Source organism: Erithacus rubecula (assembly GCF_903797595.1).
Source record: "Erithacus rubecula genome assembly, chromosome: 23".
Lineage (NCBI taxonomy): Eukaryota > Metazoa > Chordata > Aves > Passeriformes > Muscicapidae > Erithacus > Erithacus rubecula.
The window spans coordinates 5,537,281-5,555,071 of NC_136675.1; the positions used below are offsets into that span (position 1 = coordinate 5,537,281).

Below are 17,791 nucleotides of genomic sequence, written 5' to 3' on the forward strand. Positions count from 1 at the left end.
GATCCCCCCTCCCCGGGCTGGCTGCTCCCCGCAGCCCCCTCCCCGAGCCAGCGGTAGTTACCTCACTTGATTAACTTATTAATTTATTTGTTTCATTAAAATTTGGAGTAGAGGCTGCCCGCCTGCTGCCGTTTGTCTCCCTGCGCTCCCGAGAGGTGGCACTCCAGCCCTGCGGCCGAGCCGCGGCCAGGGGACAGCAGCGTCCGGCCGGGGGACACAAATGTCCGGCCGGGGGACACAAATGTCCGGCCGCCTCTCTGACCCCCTAATCAGCAGAAACCCACCGAGATGAGATTGAGAGCCCAGCTCCAGTTCCTTCGCCCTCCCCAGCTCCATCCTGGGGGTGGAGGGGAAGGCGCAGCGTTGATGTCACTGCAGAAGGACCCGCGCGTCGTTTTTTTGGCACCTTGCAGGGAAGGGTCGTCGCCCCGATCCCCCCTGCCTGTTTGGTGTGTCTCGCCCTCCCCAAATTGCGACGCTGCGATGTCCACAAAACCATCCAAGGGAGGTGAGGGTGGAGTCCCCTCCCTCAGGGGTCCCCCCAACCCCTCTGGGGACAGCAAAGCTTCACCCCATGGCTGTGAGCTGGCACCCCCCGGGGACAACACGTCCTGCGACATCGCGGGGTGAGGTGGCCCCTTCCCGTGCCGCTGGCTCGGGAGGAAGCCGGGGTTGGCCTCGGGTCAGTCCCTGCCTTTCCTGGCTGCCTCCAGCCAAGAAACTCGCCCCAGGATGGTGTCGGAGCCGAGCGCTGCTGGAGCGGCACCTCCCTGCCCCGCTGCCCCCAGAGGTGCCCCAGAGAATGGGGGGCTCGTGGGGGCTCCAGCACCCCGGTGCCCGATGTGTGGGGTGGAGTCCTTGGGGGGGTTGGCTTGGAGGAGGATCCGTGAGGCTGCAGCCCCCCTAAATCCATAGGGGCACGGCACCGGCCTCTCCCGGTGTTCCCAGCGGGGTGGGCGGCGATCCCGGGTGGGTTTTGGGGGGGATTCATCCCCACCACATCCCTGCGCCCCACGGGGGGGGGGGGCAGCTCGGTGCTTTCAGCCCAGCTGGGTGTGGGGTCTTCCCACGTGTCTGAGCAGTGGGGACGGGGTCCTGGCACCTCGTCCCTCCCCCAGCAGGGCCGGGAGGGTGGCACAGGCACGGGGGGTGTGTGCCAGCCCGCGGCTCTGCCTCCCGCCGTCACACGGGCACAAGGTGCCCCGGCAGGACTTTGTCCCGCTCCACCTTGGCTGCCGCACGTGTGCCGAGGCTGCCACTCCCCGCGGAGGGGACACGAGCGGGGGGGGGACGCCGGCGTCAGAGTGACACAGAGGGAGCTGTGACCTCGCGGGGCCGGAGCCCAGCCGCAGGAACGGGGTGAGGGGATGCTCCAAACACTTGGATTGTCGCCGCTGCCGCCTCCGCGCAGCGCTGCTCTTATCAGCTGGCAGGGGGACAGGGTTGTTACGGGAATGGTCAGCTGTTCCCGCAGCACCCCACGGCGTCCTCTGAGCTGTCAGGGAGCTGGCGGGGGCACAAGGACACAGAGCAGCGGCCGGGGATGTCCTTTGTGCCAGTGGCTTTGCTTTGTTCCCCGAGGGTCTTGGGGGAATTCGTGACTCACTGTGGATTCCTACGAGTCCAGTCATGCTGGAGACAGTCGGACTCTGGGCTGGACTCAGTTCCTTCCTGCGCCACTCCGGCCTCCAGCTCCTCTGCCCAAGGACGCGCTCACAGGAAAAGGCCCTTCCAAGAGCGCTGGGGAGAGGGGCTCCGTGCGGATGGGGCTCCGCAGGACCCTCCTTCAGGCGCCCCGAGCACCCCGGGGTCCCGGGGAGCAGGCAGCACCGTGCCGGGCGGGGTTTGGTGCTCCCCACTTCCACTCGCCCCCGCAGTGAAGCCCACCCTGGCCGCAGGCTGAGCCCCCACCGAGGGCTCAGCCAGGAGCCCGTGGCCCGTGGCCCGTGGCCCGTGGCCCGTGGCTCGCGGCCGCCCAGGGAACCCCGCGGTGCTCCCGTCCTGGCTGCCGTGAGGCATCCTCGAGGAATCCTTTGGCAGCTCCCGGCGAGGCAGGGACAGCAGGAGCCCCGAGTGGGCGGCTGAGATCCCGCAGCAGGTGCTGGTGCCGCGGGGGGGCCGGAGCCTGGCGGGGGTGGCCAAGAACCCCCCGGTTCTGGTTCCTGTGCTCGTGGCTGGGCGCTGGCAGTGGGACAGGGGGCTGGATCCAAGTGACACCAACTGGGTGTCCCTGTCTCAGCTGTACCCAGCTGTCCACAACCCCTGGAAGGGGGAGGAACGCAGCCCCCTCCCCTCTCCATCCCTCCCTCCCCCTCCTCTCCACACACATAGGCAGTGGGGAACCCCCCAGCCCGGCTCCCCCCATAGCCGAGCCCCCCCATTTGGCGAGGGCAGTGCCGGGGGGGGCACCGGGAGGGGATGGGGGGAACCGGGGACACCCCGGCCCCGCGGGGACAGATGAGGGCGAGGGGAGCCACAAATTCGGGGCTCCGCTCTACAACCCCAGGCCCGACCCCCGCCCCTCTGCGCTCCGCCCCGGGCCGCTCGCTCTGCCCCGGCGCCTCCCCGCGCCCCCCCGGCCGGGGCGCGGCTATAAGGAGCGGCGGGGCCGGCGGCGGGCGCGGGGCGGCGGAGCGGCGGGCGCGGCAGGTACGGGGCAGACTCGGGGGGGGACGGGGAGGGGCTGGGGGGTGCCAGGCAGGAGGAGAGAGGGAAGGAGGTCCCGCCCCATGATTTCCGTGGGGTATCGCAACACCGGACTCCTCACTCCTCTCACGGGTGTCTGCGCGGCGGGCGCGGCAGGTACGGCCGGGAATGGGGAGGGGGTCGCACCGCTGGGGTCCCCGTGGGTGCCGCGTGGGTACCGGGGTCACCCTCTCCCCGCTTTACCGGGGTCCCGGGAGTCCCCACGGGGCACGGCAGGAGGGGTGTCCCCTGCCTGTTTCGGGGTCCCCATCGCCCCCCACTGCCCCGCGGGCTGATCGCACTGGGGGTGGCGGTGGGAACGGGACCCCTCCCCGAGGGGGTTCTGCTTTTAGAGCAGTTGTTAAGGGGTGGACTGGCACGGGGCCCCTCGGGGTGTGAGGAGCTGGAGGGAAAGTTTTTTGGGAGGGAGTTTTGGAGGTTGAGCTGCGTGGTCACAAGGAGAGTTACAAAACCGGAATGATTTGAGGAGCCTGGGGGGAGCAGGGTGGGAGCAGCACCCAGAGTGGGATGGGGAAAACCCACGGGACCTCCGTGACATCACTGCCCTCCCTCCGCAGGTGTGGGGACATGACTGGGGACATGCGGGCCCTGCTGTGCCTCTGGCTGGTGGCCCTGGTGGCCCAGGTGGCCCTGTCCTCCCGGGTCCGCACCCGCCGGGAGCTGAGCCCCGGGTTGTACCAGCACGGGGTCTACGACGCCGGGGGCTCCTACTGCCAGCGGGGGGACGTGTGCTGCCACGGCCGCGACGACGGCTGCACCGTGCCCTATCACGACACCCTCTGCTACTGCGACCTCTTCTGCAACCGCACTGTCTCCGACTGCTGCCCCGATTTCTGGGAATACTGCCTGGGCATCCCGGCCCCCTTCCCCAAAGCCGAAGGTGAGGCGCTGGGTGCTGGGGGGCTGCTGGTGCTCCTTGGGGTGATGGATGTGGCACTCCGCCACACCCTCACTGTAGGGCTGTTCAGGACCCCTCAAAGCTTTGGGAACTCGTATAGGATGGAATCTCAGAAAAAGAGGTGTGGGAGCAGCCCGTGATCCCACAGCCCGCTCGCTCCCGGGGGAAGCGGCGGCTCCAGCAGCGCCTGTGGGCAGAGCAGGGACGTGAGGGGACATGCGAGGGGACAGGCGGGGACGCCATCCCAGCTTGCCCGGTCGCGTCTGGGGCAGGCAGATGCTGGCCTTGGCTTAACCCTGCCGGCAGCTGGGGCGGGGAGGGGGCACGGGCAGCCCCCAGCGCACAGCACAAGGCGCTCTCAGAGTCCCCGCGGAGCAGCGCCAGCTCCTCCCGGGCACAACCGGCCCCTTTATCCCTGTCCCGCCAGCCTGAGCGCATTTAACCCTCCCGGCGCCGGGCCAGCCCCGCTCCCACCTTGTGCAGCACCCGCAGACCCCCGGCATAACTTTGGGGATGCCAAGGTGCAACCGGGATTGAAGAACCGCGTTGATTTTCCCTTTGGTTTGTACCCCCGGGAATATCGGGGTGCTGGTGGGACCCCCGGCACAGCCAGGCACTCACCGGGGGCTCTCCCGTTCCCATCCAGGCTGTTCCCGTGCCGGACGCGATTATCCCACAGGAGCCACGTACCGGGAGAACTGCAACCTGTGGTGAGTGAACGCTATGTGGGCACCTGTGGCATGTCACCAGCATGTCACCAGAGGAAGGTGTCGCCGTCCCGTAAATCTCAGAGCTCGGCGGAGAGCGGGGCCCGAGCTGGGTGGTGGGAGCTGCTGCCAAAATGCCTTTCCTGCCACAAATTCGGAGCCAAGAGCCTTGAGCCGCTCCCAAGTTTCAGCGCATGCCTGCGTGGGAGCCGCTCTCCCTGGCGGGACAAAGCGCTGCCCTGGGGGGATTTTGGGCACGCTGGTCGCAGTTCAGCTTGCCCAAGCCTGACGGGACGCTCGGGTAGCCGCGATGCTTTCGTGCCGCTCGGCAGCCCCCGGAGCTCGCCGTTGGAACAGCGCGGGGGTTATTTGGGAATACTGGGAATACTGGTATTACTGGCATGCGGAGGTGGGGGATAGGGCAACCTGCAGGCGCGGAGCTGCTGGAGACGAGGATTGAAGCCGCAGGGGCGATGCGGCAGATAAGCGGAAATCAAAGGCAGCGTCTGGGGCGTGTGCGAGGGCAGGGGCGCGTGTGAGAACATGTGCGTGCGGGTGAAAAGCCAGCCCGAGCCTCCCCACAGCTCTGGGGCAGCCTGCAGCTCCGCCGGGATCCCGAGCGGAGCGCTCAAGGCTGGAGGTGTCCCCATTCCCGGCGGAATGTCGCTGTCCCCAAGTCATACTGCTGGGGGAGCATCTCGGACCCACCAGCGCTGGGGAGGGGGGAAATCTCTTCCAAACTCCTCAATCAGCGCCTGGAAAACTGCCTGGAGAATTTCTGCAGCGCTTCACCCCCACCTCGGTCCCTGCCGGGGTCTGGCAGCGCCCGCGGGTGTGGCAGGGGACAGAAACCACGGCGGGGTGTCACGGAGCGTGGGCACCCAGCTGGTGGCACCCTGAGGTGCTCTCAGGTCCCCAAGTGTCACACGCAGCGCCAGAAGCGCTCAGGGATGGATGGGCGAGTGCTGGAATGCAGGTGCTGCCTGCGGGATCGGGATGGGGAATAAAAGGGAAATGTTCCGGCATCTGGGCAGCTCCATAAAAGGGAAATGTGCCGGGATCTGGCATGCCAAGCATTGCTCAGTGCACGGGGGGAGCACAGCCCGGGGCTCCCCGGGGGACCCGCCACACCCCCGCAGCCCCCCCAGGCCCGGCTGTCCCCGTGGGTGCCGCAGGAGTGACCTGGTGGCAGTGGGACACTCATGGGGACACCCAGCCCCGACCTCCCGCCCCGGGCTGCTGTCCAAGCCCCTCTCTGATGTGCAGCCCTGGCAGCTTTTCAGCTGATTTTCTGTCCCATGGCCTGTCTGCCCTCGGGGCTCCTGCCAGGGCTGGGGCGGGGGGGGGGGACAGGTCCCAGGGCCACCCAGAGGCCACGCAGGGTCACCCAGTGGCCACTCAGTGTCACCCAGTGGCCACTCAGTGTCACCCAGAGTGCTGCCCACGGCTTCACCCCGTTCTGAGGTGCCAAGCCCCGACAGAAATAGCCCTGAGCCCCTCACTGGCTGCCCAGTTCGGGAGGGGCAGCGCCCACTCGGGGTCCCCCTGGTGACCCTGGGGACATCATTTCTCAGCGGCTGTCCCCTCCGCAGCACCTGCGGGCCCGGCGGGCAGTGGCAGTGCGAGGACCACGCCTGCCTGATGGATGGGGAGCTGATCGACGCCGTCAACAGAGGCAATTTCGGGTAAGCACCGAGCACCGCGAGGATGGGGCAGCGATGCTTCACCCCTCGGTGCTTTTTTGGGGTGACACGTGTCCCCTCTTCCCACGCAGCTGGAGAGCCGCCAACTACAGCCAGTTCTGGGGGATGACCCTGGAGGACGGGATCCGCCACCGCCTGGGCACCTTCCGTCCCTCTCCCACCGTCATGAACATGAACGAGATGCACGTGAGTCCGGCCGGGAGGGAAACTGAGGCACGCCAGGGGTTGTCCCTGCCCATCCCAGTGATTCCCCACGGCTGGGAAGGGGCTCCCAGCGGGGAGGCAGGGCAGCCCTTGTGTTTGGAGACAGCAGCTCAGCAAATTCCCCCGGACAATCCCCGCGCTGCCAGTGTTGTTTTTTCCCCCTCTCCTCCGCGCTCGTTTCCCATCGGAACGCCGGCCCCGCCGCTGCTGACTCAGCAGAGCCGGCTGCTCCAGCGCTTTTCCACCCAAACCCGGGGTGGGCACCCCCGGGGGTCCCGGCAGAGCTCGGTGCACGCCCAGCCCCGGCTCCGGAGCCTGAGGTTTAATTTTAGAGGCGCTTCCTGCGCTGGGAGAAGCCGGGGAGTTGTGGCCGTGTCCTCTCCAGGAAGGGCCGGGGCGGGGGCACTGTCACCGCTCCAGGACGGAAAGGCTGGGCTAGGGGCCACCGTGAGGGGCTGTGTGACCACCGAGAGGGGCTGTGCGGCCACCGTGAGGGGCTGTGTGACCACCGAGAGGGGCTGTGTGACCACCGTAAGGGGCTGTGTGACCCAGGGTTGTGTGACCCTCAGTGGTCACCGAGGGCTTTGCTGGGCTCTGGGACAGGACACTGCTGATCTCCAAGGAGCTGCTGGGGCTGTGGAGCCCAATTTTAGGGAAAATTGAGGAGTGTGGGATAAAGGGACACCCAAATGTTTGTCACTTGTGATGTCCCTGTCCTGAGGAGTTTGCAGTTAGCCTGGGGGACACAAAACCTGGGTAGGGATGCTGCTTAGAGGATGGCTGGGGTGGCAGGAGGAGGACATGGGTCCCAGATGTGGCTTAGTGACAGTAAAGGTGGCTGTGGACCATCTCAGAGGATGTTTGGGATGGCAGGAAGAGCTGTGGGAATCCCAGACTGCAGCTGGGGGACACTGAAGGTGTCTAGGGACCATCTCAGAGGATGTTTGGGATGTTTGGGATGGCAGGAAGAGCTGTGGGAGTCACAGAGTGCAGCTGGGGGACACTAAAGGTGGCTGGAGATAATTTCAGGGGCTGTCTGGGATGGCAGGAGGAGCTGAGGTCCCACAGTGGGGCAGGGTGACACTGAAGGTATCTGGGGACCATCTCAGAGGAAGTTTGGGATGGTTGGGGTGTCAAGAGGAGCCGGGGGGTCCCTGTGGCCTGACCCCCCTCCCTGCTGTGCCCCACAGATGCACATGGACACCAACGAGGTGCTGCCCCGTCACTTCGATGCCGCTGCCAAGTGGCCGGGGATGATCCACGAGCCGCTGGACCAGGGGAACTGCGCCGGCTCCTGGGCCTTCTCCACGGCCGGTGAGGGACAGGGGGGACAGTGGGGACCGGGGGGGACAGAGACCAAACCCTGACCCCCCGCCCCTCCCCAGCCGTGGCCTCGGACCGCATCTCCATCCACTCCATGGGACACATGACCCCCGCGCTGTCCCCGCAAAACCTCCTGTCGTGCGACACCCGCAACCAGCGCGGCTGCAGCGGGGGGCGCCTGGACGGAGCCTGGTGGTACCTGCGCAGGAGAGGGTGAGCGGGGCGGGGTCACGGGGTGAGGGGACAATGGGGTGGGATGGTGGGATAATGGGGTGGGATAGTGGGATAATGGGGTGGGATGGTGGGATAATGGGGTGGGATAATGGGGTGGGATAGTGGGATAATGGGGTGGGATGATGGGACAATGGGGTGGGATAGTGGTATAATGGGGTGGGATAGTGGGGTGGGATAGTGGGATAATGGGGTGGGATAGTGGGGTGGGATAGTGGGATAATGGGGTGGGATAATGGGGTGGGATAATGGGATAATGGGGTGGGATAATGGGGTGGGATAATGGGATAATGGGACAGTGGGACAATGGGGTGGGACAGTGGGACAATGGGGTGGGACAGCGGGATAATGGGGTGCGATAGTGGGATAATGGGATGCGATAATGGGACAGTGGGATAATGGGGTGCGATAATGGGGTGCGATAATGCGACAGTGGGATAATGGGGTGCGATAATGGGGTGGGATAGTGGGATAGTGGGATAATGGGGTGCGATAATGCGACAGTGGGATAATGGGGTGAGATAATGGGGTGGGATAGTGGGATAATGGGATGGGATAATGGGGTGTGATAGTGGGATAATGGGGTGCGATAATGGAATGGGATCCACAGGATGGGATCGTGGGATAATAGGATCCCTGGGATGGGATCAATGGGATTGGGATTTGGATTGGATGGCATAATAGGGTGGGATAATGGGATGGGATGATGGGATAGGATGATGGGATGGGATAATGAAGAGGGCTAAGGAGATTATGGGATTTTGGAATGGGATAATGGGATGGGATAATGGGACGGGACAGGACAAGATGCATGGGATGGGATGATGGAATCAGATGGGATTTAGGGATGGGATTATGGGATGGGATAATGGGATGTGATTTTGCGATGGGATGGGGGACAGAGGCTGCTCTGGGATGGGGTGGGATGAAAGGGGTTTGAGGTTCTGATCACCTGAGGAGACCCCAAGAGATCCCCATGCTCATCCTGTCCCCTGGATAGATGGGCACTGGGGGCTGCCAGGGCAGGGTGGATAGTGGGGTTTGGGATCGGGATGGGAGTGGGGATTGGGGTGAAGGTGGAGATGGGAGTTGGGATGGGAGTGGGTTTTGGGATGGAAGAGGGATTTGGTGTGGGGATGGAGGGTGGGTTCGGTACGGGGATGGGGTTGGATGGGGATGAGATTGGGGTTCAGGGTGGGGATGGGAGTGGGATTTGGGATAGGCCTGGAAGTTCGGGGTTGGGATGGGAGTGGGATTTGGGATGAGGATGGAGCCGAGTGGTCCTTCCCCTCCTCCATCGCTGTCCCTGCGCAGGGTGGTGACAGACGAGTGCTACCCGTTCACGAGCCAGCAGAGCCAGCCCGCCGCTCCGCCCTGCATGATGCACAGCCGCTCCACGGGCCGCGGCAAGCGACAGGCGACAGCGCGGTGCCCCAACCCCCAGACCCATTCCAACGAGATCTACCAGTCCACCCCCGCCTACCGCCTCTCCTCCAGCGTGAGCGCCGGGCCGGGGGCGGAGCGGGAGCCCTTGGAAGCGGGAGGGGGCTTGGCTCGTGCTGCTTTACCTGGGAAAACCGAGTTTGGGAATGCGGCTGGGAAAACCCCGCTGCGGAGCCCGCGGGGAGCGGCTCCTCCACCCGGCACCTCCACAGCAGCCGCCTGTGGGTGCCGGAGCAGCTCTGCTGCATCCCTGAGGGTCGGGAGGCAGTGCCGGGGGTCCTGGCCCTGCTGGCACCCGGTGCCACCCAGTGCTGTGCTTGCAGGAGAAGGAGATCATGAAGGAGCTGCTGGAGAACGGCCCCGTGCAAGGTAAGGAGCTGGCGGGGGCTCCTCTCTGTGCACCCCAAAAAGTCGGGGGAACAAAGTGGAAGGGAAAACCCGCTCTGTCCGGGCTGGGCGAGCTGTCGTGGGGGCCAGAACCCCCCTCAGGTTCTCCCCCTGCGTGCCCGGGCAGCGCTGCCCCAGTGCCCGTCACGCTGCCCACCCCAGCGGGCACTGGGTTGCTCATTAACTCCTGAGATTTAATCACCGTCTTGGCAGCTGCGTTTGTTTAAGATTTCTTTTCTTTTTGAAACCTCCTCTGAGTGTTGTTGCATCGCCCCGGGGTTGAGCCGGCTGCCGCCTTCCCTCCCGCCGGGAACGCGATGCCCCCCGTGCCCCCACCCTGTGCCCGAATCCCCCACCCTGGGGACAGTGGCAGTGTCCCCAACCCCTGTCCCGCTCCCCGCAGCCATCCTGGAGGTGCACGAGGATTTCTTCATGTACAAGAGCGGGATCTATCGGCACACGCCGGTGGCCGAGGGGAAGGGGCCGAAGCACCAGAGACACGGGACCCACTCGGTCAAAATCACGGGGTGGGTGTGGGGGAGACCTGAGGGGCTCCAGGGGTTGCGGAGAGGCTTGTTCTGGGTGGGAGAAATGTTCCTTTAGCCAGGAAAGACCCCCGAGGAGGGAGGGAGATGCAGACCCCCGAGGAAGGAGGAGGGGTCGGGTTGGAGGTGTAGCCCCCCGGGAGGGGTCGGGTTAGAGGTGCAGACCCCCGGGAGGGGTCGGGTTGGAGGTGTAGCCCCCCGGGAGGGGTCGGGTTAGAGGTGCAGACCCCCGGGAAGGGCCGGGTTAGAGGTGCAGACCCCCGGGAGGGGTCGGGTTAGAGGTGCAGACCCCCGGGAGGGGTCGGGTTGGAGGTGTAGCCCCCCGGGAAGGGCCGGGTTAGAGGTGCAGACCCCCGGGAGGGATCGGGTTAGATGTGCAGACCCCCGGGAGGGCAGCAGGGCCGGCTGCCCTGTGCTGGAGTTTCCTTCCTCCTGCCCTCGCTAAATATTCCTGCCCCTATTCCGGGAGCGGATGTCAAAACCTCGGCTCGGCCCTGGGGGCAGGAAACCAGCAGGGTCAGCACCCCCCATCCCACCGCGGTGCTGGGTGGGGGCATCCCGCAGTCTGGGGGTGCTTGGGGACCCCCCTCACTATCCTGTCCCACCGCAGGTGGGGAGAGGAGCAGCTGCCTGATGGCCAGACCCAAAAATACTGGGTGAGTGTTCGGGGTGAGTTCGGGGGGCTCAGCTATGGGGTGCTGCCTCTTCCCGGCGCCCATGTGGGGTCCAATTTGGCTTTGGGGAGGGGGGGGGGGTTGTGGGGGTCGCCACGCTGAGCGTGTCCCGTGTCCCTTCTGCAGACGGCTGCTAACTCGTGGGGCACGGCGTGGGGCGAGGGCGGCCACTTTCGCATCGCCCGCGGCGTCAACGAGTGCGAGGTGGAAACTTTCGTGGTGGGGGTTGGGGTCCGCGTCAGCATGGAGGACATGCCCCACAAGTGAGCCCCCCGCTGCCCCCGATGTCCCTGTCCCCAGCGGCCCCTCAGTCCCGGCAGGGCGAGCGGGGGGTTGGCGCTGTCCCCTGGGTCCCCTGGGTCCCCTGCCCGGGGGGCTGCGTGTCCCCGCTGTGCTGACACAGCGGCTGGGTGCAGTGGGCCGTGCCTGGGGGGTGTCCCGGAGGCTGCTCCCGTCTCCCATGGGATTTACCCGCTAATCCCCCCGCCCCGGGCTCGGCTGGGCTGCGGTGGCGGCGGGGGGCTCTTCAAAGGCAGCTGCACCCCCCTCCTAAATCCCGGCTGGCGCTGCGGGATCTCCCCCTCCCCTCTTTTCCCCCATATTCCTGCCCTTCCCGTCCTGGCCCCACCCAGCAGGAGCTGGGGGTGTGAGATACCCCAAGGAGACCCCCAGGGCTGGGTGTCGCCAGGATGGGGTCCCCACCGTCCCCCCACCCCAGCCCATCCCTATGGTGCTATGGCCCTGCCACCCCCCTGGGGACAGCAGGGACAAGGGAGGGCTCAGCCCCGCGGTGTCCCCGTGCTGTTGGGGTCACAAGTGGGGTCCACGCAGCCAGCACAGCCCCCCCCCCCCCCCCCCCCCCCCCATATCCCAAGGGCTGTACTTTTAAGACATTTTTGTATTTATTTTGCTTTTTATTGTTTGTAAATAAAATTATGGAAGCCTCAGAGCTCAGAGGGTGGACTCAGTGCTGCGATGGGGACGCGTGGCCCCTGTCACCCCCTTCTGGGGGGCCCAGCGTGGCCTCGGGAAGGGCTGGGGGGGTGAGATAAGGTCCCGCTCATTGTCCTCCTTCCGGCCGCGCCGCTCCGGTCACCGCGGCCAGCGCAGCCACTCGGGCCACCAGCGTGGCCGGGGGGGCCACCAGGGCCAGCTGTGCCACCGCCCCCAGCTGTGCCACTGCCCCCAGCTGTTCCACCGTCCCCAGCAGTGCCACCAGGGCCAGCAGTGCCACCGCCCCCATCTGTGCCACCGCCCCCAGCAGTGGCACCGCATCCAGCTGTGCCACCGCATCCAGCTGTGCCACCGTCCCCAGCTGTGCCACCATGGCCAGCAGTGCCACCGCCCCCAGCTGTGCCACCGCCCCCAGCTGTGCCACCAAATATAGCTGTGCCACCAGGGCCAGCAGTGCCACCGCCCCCATCTGTGCCACCGCCCCCAGCAGTGGCACCGCCCCCAGCAGTGGCACCGCATCCAGCTGTGCCACCGCCCCCAGCTGTGCCACCATGGCCAGCAGTGCCACCGCTTCCAGCTGTGCCACCGCCCCCAGCTGTGCCACCGCCCCAGCTGTGCCACCGCATCCAAGCGTGTCCCCACAGCCCCCGTGTCCCCCGGGGTGGCGCTGGGGCTATTGTCGCCTTTTCCAAGGGTCCCTCTCCCTTTCCATGTCCCCTCCCTCGGGTCAGCCCCGCTGTGTGGAGTGCGGTGACACCTGGTGGTGGCATCGAGCAACTGCAGGGATGTGTGCATATATATATGTGTGTATATATATATACTACTTTTAAAAAAATATATATATGTAGATAGAGATATAGATGCAGATAGAAATGTCGGTATGTATATGTAGGTATATATTGATAATATATAAAGATATAGAAATAAATATATTAAAATGTCTATGTATCTATATATATATGTGTATATGTATAAGCAGGTGCCTGTTTTTGTTCAGACCCACCTTTATATATATATATCTCTATCTATATATATTTATATATATGTATATATATCTGTATATTTATATATATGCAAAACAAAAAAAGGACTGTATATATTTTTATATGTGTATATATGTACACATAACCACTGCCTTTTTATATATATATGTAATATATAACATATATATAAAATATGTAATATATATATGACATATTATATAATACACATAATAATATATAGTATATAATTAATCTATAACCATATATAAAGTATATATATACTTATATATAATGTATAGTATATATAATTTATTATATAATTTATCTATATAATATGCATAATATATAATATATACAATATATTATATATTGTATATATAATATATATAATATGTATATGTCAATTTACATTTATCTATATATAAACACTTAAAACATGTATATGTATATATATGTAAACACAATTTTTATATGTTTACGTGTATATATATGTACTGCATATATTACATGCAGGCATGTATTTTTATACATATGCATTATATGTATTTATATATATTTTACAGATATATATTTTATATTTTTATATATTTATACATTGCATATAAAATATATATAAAACACATATAAATCCATATATATGTGCATAAAACACATAAAATACATCTATAAAATATATATATATACATATCTACATCCCCCAACCCCTGTGCCTCATTCCCAGGCAGAGCTGAGCTGTGACTCAAGAAAATACTCGAAATTCTCCGGGGAGAAATATCCTGGGAATGCTCGGGGCTGGCTGGGAACAGCCAGTGCTGGGAGCACCGAGGTCACACCGAAATTGGGCTCCTCCCTCTGATCCCAGCCCTCCACACCTTTCATTCCCCAACAATTCCTCCCAGGCTCCTCAGGGAAATTCCAGGTTCATCCCCTGAGCAGGAAGGAAACTTCGGCATCCCTCGGATTTTTCTGTGCCTCAGGAGCTCCCCAGTCCTTTCTTTTCTCTATTTTTTCTCTCTTCTTTTCTCTGTTCTTTTCTCTATTCTTTTCTGGGTTTTTCTCTATTCTTTCCACCATTCTTTTCTCTATTCATTCCTCTATTCTTTTCCCCATTCTTTTCTTTATTATTTTCCCTATTCTTTCCTCTCTTCTTTCCTCCATTCTTTCCTCTATTCTTTTCCCCATTCTTTTCTTTATTGTTTTCCTTCTTTCCTCTATTATTCTATTTATTCCCTCTATTCTTTCCTCTATTCTTTTCTCTATTTCTTTTCATCATTCTTTTCTCTATTATTTCCTCTATTATTTCCTCGCTTCTTTCCTCTATTCTTTTCTCTATTTATTTCCTCCATTCTTTCCTCTATTCTTTTCTCCATTCTTTTCACAATTCTTTACTCTCTTCTCTTCTCTATTTCTATATTTCTTCCCTATTTTGACATGGAATTCTCAAGAATTGATTTCAAGGAATGGTGTCCAGCCCTGGGACAAAAGCCACCTGATGTCCCCTGGAGCCTCCCCTGCACACAGAGACCACAGAGCAGCCAGAGCACGACACCTTTTATTCCAAAGCTGGAAAAATTGAGCTCTAAACTTGGTCTGGATTTGGCTTCAGGATTGGCAGCAGCGAGGGGATCCTGTGGGGCTGCAGCAGCACATCCCATTCCCCCAGAAAAACAGGGATGAGACCCCCCAGGAAAACATTCCCAGGGTGGGATGTGCTCCCAGGGCACTCAGGGAGGGAAGGAAGGAGCTCTGTCCTCATTTTCCCCTTTCCTGCTGCTTCCAAACCCAAGGCTCTGCTTTTCCTCCCTGAATTTGGGATGTTCTGCTGCAGGCACCTCGGGGTGAAGCTGGAATTTGGGGCTGGCACGGGATCTAAGCTGGTTTGGCTGCCCCAGTTTGGCCACAAAGATCCAACCCAGCAGGATTTGGGGTGGATCAAGCTGGAAATTTGGCCCCGGGAGGGAACTCTCAGGCTTGGAGGGAGGCTCAGCCTCATCCCAGAGCGAAGATGAGGATGGCTGATGCTCCTGGAGAGCTCCAGAATTCCCAGCTTTTTGGAGTGGGGATGTCACAGCATCCTGGTCACCACCATGGCAAGGAAATCCTCGTAGCTGAGGCGGATGTTTCCCTGCAGAGCCGTGTCCTTCTCCCTGAAGGCATCAGTGAGGCTCTGCAGCTGCATGCAGATGTGGATGAACCTGTCCAGCTGGATACTGGGATTGGGGGAATGCTGGGCATACCGGGTCAGCAGTAGCTGGCTGAACTGGGGGCTCAGGTTGTAACCCATCTGGGAGAAAGCTGGGAGCAAGGAAAAGTCGGGTTAAAGCTTCCCAAAGGGATGGGGAGGGGTTGTGTCCTCTTCTGCCACTCCATTCCCCACTCCCACACCTCCCACTCAGGGTGTGCACGGGGCAGGGCTCTCCAGAGGAATCAAACCACAAATTCCAGGCATTTTTCCCTTTACACACACCCAAGAGCTCCTCCCAAAAATCCAGCCACTCATCGCTGAGGGGAAATTCTGGGTTTCCTGAAGGAAGTTTGTGCCCAAACCCTGCTGCACCTCATCACCTCCTGTCCCCTGAGAAGCTCCAGCTTGGTTTATCCAGTGGAAAATTCCCTCACCCACCTTGCTGGAGCTCGCTGAAGCTGATGGAGCCCGACTGATCCCTGTCATACTGCTGGAAGAGGCTCCTCCACTGCTGGATGAAGCGCAGCAGGGCGGAGAAGCCGTAGACATCGATTCGCCCCGTCCGTGTCTTGTCAAACATGTCTGGGCAGGAACAGGGCAGGGAGGAGGGGAAAAGCTGCAGGAATTTCCAGGGAGCTCCAGGATCCACGCCACAGCTCCCAGGAATCCTGCTCTGATCCCAAAAATCCCCCCCAAGGATTGGGATCGACCGGGAGCGTTCAGGCTGGTAAGAAACGGCACCAACAGCTGAGGTTGGGGCAAGCTCTGGGTCACTTTCTGCGTTTTTTGGGCTTTCCCTCTTTTTCCTCTCTGGCTTTGTGCGATCTGGGCTTGTGCAGAGCTGGGATTTTCTTTCCCAAGCAGAATTTTGGGCCATTCACTTGTGTCCTGGGAGATGCTTGGTGTGCCCAGCTCTGGTTCCAGCTGGGAAAAGGGGATGGGCTTCACCCCAAAATCCAAATAAACCAGATCACCACCAGGAAGAGGGGAAAGAAATCCCAAACTCACTGATCATGAGCAGACAGGTCTCATCGTTGAACGAGGACCAGTTGTTGTTGACCAGCGCCTGCTTCAGCTCCTTGACGGAGATGAACCCGCTGTGATCCGTGTCCACGGTCTGGAACCAGGAGAACGCCTCGGGATCCACCCCCGGGGGCGCATTCCCTGCGCGGGGAGAGGCCATGGGCGCTGTCACCGTCCCCTCGGACAGACACGGGGCAGGGCTGCCCCCGGGGATGGCTCCCACGGGATTTACTGCCCGGGAAAATAGGGCGGGAAGGGCTGGGAATGTCCCGGGAATCAGAGCCCGGTGCTCCGGGATGGAGAGGGACCCCCAAAAACGCGGCAGCACCGGGACACGGGTGTGGGTGTAAAGTTTTAGGGTTGCCCGGCACTTCCTTCTCCTCTCTCTCCTTTCCCTCCTCCTCTTCCTTCTCCTCCTCCTCCAGGATTTCAAAATAATAAACCGGGATGTTGAATTTCATTCTCGCGGTGGCTTCTGAGCTGGGGACTCGCTCAACCCCCAGCTCTCCCCCCGGGCACCGGACTGGGGACACCGCAGCCCCCCGACCCCGCACCGGGTGGGGACCCCATCGCTCCCGGGTACCCCGGACTCACCTCCCGGGGCCGCCCCGCCGTAGGGACCCCCCGGTGGGGGTTGCCCGTAGGGTCCCGGGGGTGGCCCCCCGCCGTAGGGACCCCCCGGTGGGGGTTGCCCGTAGGGTCCCGGGGGTGGCCCCCCGCCGTAGGGAGCCCCGGGGTAAGGCCCGACCGGGGGGGGCTGTCCTGCGCCGGGGAAACCCTGGGGAGGGGACAGAGCCGGTGTGAGACGGGCACCGGACACCGGGCACCGAGATGGGCACGGGGGGTGTCACCCACCCTGGACGCAGCCCCCGGTCCGATCCCCGCCCCCGGTCAGAGTCCCGGTCCCGGTCACAGTCCCGGTCCCGGTCACAGTCACAGTCCTGATGACGGTCCCGGTCATAGTCCCGGTCGCGGTCATAGTCCCGGCCCCTGTCCCCGGTGCTGCTCCGAGTTCCGGTCGCTCCTCCGGTCCCCAATTCCCGTTCCCCGGTTGCGGTCGGGCTCCTCGCCGCCGCTCCCACTCCTCCGATCCCGGTTCTGATCCCTGTCCCGATCCCGATCCCAGTCTCAGTCCCAGCGCCGATCCCGGTCCCATTTCCCTGCCGCCACTGCCGATCACGATTCCCGACCCCGGTTCCCGGTTCCCGGTTCCCGATCCCGGTTCCCGGTTCCCGTTCCCGTCTCGGCCCCGGTCCCTGTCCCGGTTCCCGATTCCGGTCCCGGTTCCCGTTCCCGGTTCCGGTCCCGGTACCGGACCTGCCCCGGGTACGCCATAGCGAGTGTTCCGCCCCGGCCGCGCCCTTATGACGTCACGGGGAAAAACCGCTCCCATTGGTTGCGCTGCATATGACCACGCCCCCTGGGCGGAGCGGAGGCAGAGCGGTGACGCGCGGGGAGCGCGCGCTCGACGGGAGCCTTAAAGCGGCAACGGCGGCTGGGAGAGGTGGGGCCCACCGGGAGGGAACAGAGCCGGGAGCTCCCCGGGAGCGGGGCTGGAATTTCCCGGGCGCTCATCCCGGGTCAGCCCGGTGGAAGGGTCGGTCCGAAGTTTCTATGATCTGCTCTCACGACTGAGAGCCAGAACCCACGACTCACTCTGACCTGAGTTCTGGCCTGGCCAAGTTGGATGCTGGCCCCATACAACCGTCCATAAATCTCCCCACCTTTTGGGCCAGAGGCCACTCACTTTGGAAAAGGACTATAAAAAGTGGCTTTCCTAAAGAGACTCTGAGATCTCTTTCTCTCCAATGGATTGAAGACATGT

General features: G+C 61.6%; 2 protein-coding genes across 5 annotated transcripts; one reads left to right on the forward strand and one right to left on the reverse strand.

Moving 5' to 3' along the window:
- The first annotated feature begins 1,181 nt into the window (after positions 1–1,181).
- On the forward strand, positions 1,182–11,770 carry TINAGL1 (tubulointerstitial nephritis antigen like 1). Of its 3 annotated transcripts, none has more exons than XM_079325865.1 (12): positions 1,182–1,359; positions 3,264–3,586; positions 4,251–4,314; positions 5,904–5,996; positions 6,086–6,200; positions 7,409–7,532; positions 7,604–7,754; positions 9,087–9,270; positions 9,539–9,584; positions 10,006–10,129; positions 10,758–10,803; positions 10,948–11,770. In XM_079325865.1, the coding sequence occupies exons 2-12, from the start codon at positions 3,274–3,276 to the stop codon at positions 11,086–11,088; spliced, it is 1,401 nt and encodes a 466-aa protein (XP_079181991.1). In that variant the 5' UTR covers positions 1,182–1,359; positions 3,264–3,273; the 3' UTR covers positions 11,089–11,770. The 3 variants fall into 3 exon arrangements, with proteins under 3 accessions (XP_079181991.1, XP_079181989.1, XP_079181990.1); XM_079325863.1 differs by lacking the exon at positions 1,182–1,359 and adding an exon at positions 2,509–2,649; XM_079325864.1 differs by lacking the exon at positions 1,182–1,359 and adding an exon at positions 2,752–2,802.
- A 2,874-nt stretch (positions 11,771–14,644) lies between these two features.
- PEF1 (penta-EF-hand domain containing 1) lies at positions 14,645–17,425 on the reverse strand. Of its 2 annotated transcripts, XM_079325683.1 has the most exons (5): positions 17,284–17,425; positions 16,561–16,744; positions 15,952–16,107; positions 15,382–15,525; positions 14,645–15,053 (listed from the first exon to the last, which is right to left on the reverse strand). In XM_079325683.1, the coding sequence occupies exons 1-5, from the start codon at positions 17,299–17,301 to the stop codon at positions 14,824–14,826; spliced, it is 732 nt and encodes a 243-aa protein (XP_079181809.1). In that variant the 5' UTR covers positions 17,302–17,425; the 3' UTR covers positions 14,645–14,823. The 2 variants fall into 2 exon arrangements, with proteins under 2 accessions (XP_079181809.1, XP_079181810.1); XM_079325684.1 differs by lacking the exon at positions 16,561–16,744 and having other exon boundaries at positions 17,284–17,380.
- Between the last annotated feature and the right edge of the window lie 366 nt (positions 17,426–17,791).